The 2521-nt window shown below is 37.4% G+C and overlaps 1 protein-coding gene across 1 annotated transcript in view; it reads right to left on the bottom strand.

Moving 5' to 3' along the window:
• LOC106531497 (electrogenic sodium bicarbonate cotransporter 1) overlaps nucleotides 1-2521 on the bottom strand; it is a gene marked incomplete in the record, with an annotated part of 80724 nt that overhangs the window by 20929 nt on the left and 57274 nt on the right. The window contains 1 exon segment of the mRNA XM_014027375.1: nucleotides 457-719. Coding sequence (XP_013882829.1) covers nucleotides 457-719 — 263 coding nt within the window.

Raw genomic sequence — 2521 nt, 5'->3', positions numbered from 1 at the left:
CTTTTCCTGAAGATAGAAGAGTTTGTTGAATCTGACGTGACATGTTCGTACGAACCCTTTGTACGAACAAAAGTAAGAGAAATTTAGGATAAGAATACAAACATGTTCCTGCATGAGGCCCAATGTTTGTAACTTGTACACAGAACCACAATTTTATTTAAAAAAAATGAAAAATGTATCCCTACTTCTCTATACATTAAAGTTGTTATATTTATAAGGGCTATTTCAATGACAAGCTGCATTAAAACAAAAAAAAATAAGTGCACCTATACTCTTTTCTTGTTAGCATTAGCTTGGTTTTAATCTTTTAGAACAAGGAAAAGAGTTTGGAGTTATATTCCACACTTGTCTGGAGTTTGCAAACACTAAAACTGGATTTCATATTGTTCAAGGCTGCATTAGGAGCCCTGCAGGAACGTCCCTGGCTCTGCTCGAGTGAAAATGCGGCGTACGTACCCGGCTCGCAGCGGCAGCCGTACTGAGTGACCAGGTTCGGATTGTACTCCGAGTTGATGGGGTTGTGATGGGCCAGCTTAATCATCTTTTTGAAAGCGTCGTAGATAAAGATGAAGCTGATGAGTGCGGAGAAGCCTTCCTCTGTGAAACGTGTGAAATACTGCACCAGGAAGCTGGCGTCTGTGGCCACCAGCACCAGACAGAGAAAACCCGACCACAGGCCGATCCACAGCCGAAACTCCAGGTAGTCGAAGCCGTTGTCTCTGAGGGAGGACACATTATGGACAATATAAATGAGTAATTATATTACTGCTTGGTGAGAAATGTTTTTACCTGTGACTGCATGTGTAGGTTTGTCTGTTAGCAAAATATTTCATGAACCAATGAATTTGTTTTCAATGAATTTTAATGAAACCTGCAGACATCTGGTTTTAAAACACATAAAATGGCTAAACTTTAGTCAACTATACAGATATTGACCTAAATCTTGGTGTGGTGGTAGCTCGGACTGATCCTCAGAACAAATCAACGTAGCTGAGTCCAGCGGTGGGCAGCACCAACATACCGTATTTATTCGTGTATAATACGATCTCATGTATAATACGATCTCATGTATAATACGATCTCATGTATAATACGACCCCCACTTTTTTTTGAGCTTAAAAAGCATAAAAAATTTAATCCTCAAACTGCCTCCAATTTTATACCGATTTCAAGATTTTTCAGCCTTTGCAGTCTTTATACATATCAGTAAAATGATCATTGGACTGTTAGTTTTATTTTAACAACATATGTACTAAAAGGTATTTTGACAACAAATATATATCAGCTGTAGCAGCATCATATGAATTCTGGTATTTTACACAAAGTCCACCAGGAGGCGCCAACACAAAAGTCAGAGACTTCACATGAGATCTGGGCCATCTTGTGGGGGAAAAGCAGATTACTTCCTACTCTCGAGCGCCCCCTCTGGTGGGGAAACGTTTTTCAGGGATACAAACTTTTTCAGAACACCGGTAGACGGCAGCCATTACAGACGAACATGTGTTTGTTGTTGTTCGAGGAGCGGCTCGGTCACACACTAATGTCATTAGTTTGTTATCATTACTAAGGTGCAGGAATACTTTTTTACCCCTTTTTTCACATCATGTCTCCTGCCTGGATCTGTTATTATCTCACTCTGAAGCACGGAGGAGTGTCAGAGGTAAGCTTGTTTCAGCTGCTTTTTACGACGCGGTCTCATTTCTGGACTCAATTTTGTGAATGAAGCCGATATTTTGGTTAAAATACGTAAGTAAAAATATTTATCCAAGTATAATACTACCCCCCAACTTTATGGATGATTTTATGGATTTAATTTTACGTCTTATACTTGAATAAATACGGTAAAAATAAGTTCCACTAGCCTTAAAACACTAACTCAAATATTTAGGTCCCCTAACTCTAAAGCACTAACGCACTGAAAATTTTAGCAAAAGCTGATTCTAAAGCACTAAAATAACCCAGTTAACCCATGAACATTGTTCAACAGACAACATGAGGAACGTGCTGTATTTAGGTTCATTTATTGTCACGTAGTGAATAAGTGACACACATATGAACAAAATGTATTTTTCACCCTCAGCTGTTAACATTAATGTTAATAACATTTATGGACCCCAGTTAGAGCTTCTAAATTTAGTCTATAAATTTAGCATGTGCTAATCCACTAATAAATTTTAAAGTTAGCAAAGCCCCTAAAGCACTAATCAGGAAATTAGTTCCCCTGTTGGTGCTTTAGGGGAACTGTGCCCACCACTGGCTGAGTCCAAACATCCATACTCCAAATGTGACATGGCACAGAAGATTATTTTTTAAAGTTTAACCAAAATGACAAGAACTTCATGTCTTAAAATGAACTGATTAAACTCTAATATAAAAGGCAACATTCATTCAATGAACGTTAGGCTTTTAACTTTATTTTAAAACGAAATTGTATGAGAACCTCCTTACTTTGGAGAGCCCTTTCATTCAAAATACAATAAATACAATTAATTAATTAATTAGTTAATTAATTAATTAATTA

The sequence above is a fragment of the Austrofundulus limnaeus genome, unplaced genomic scaffold (assembly GCF_001266775.1).
Source record: "Austrofundulus limnaeus strain Quisiro unplaced genomic scaffold, Austrofundulus_limnaeus-1.0 Scaffold643, whole genome shotgun sequence".
NCBI classification, from domain to species: domain Eukaryota; kingdom Metazoa; phylum Chordata; class Actinopteri; order Cyprinodontiformes; family Rivulidae; genus Austrofundulus; species Austrofundulus limnaeus.
Note: the sequence above shows the minus strand (reverse complement) of the source record. Positions and strands in the feature narration are given on the sequence as shown.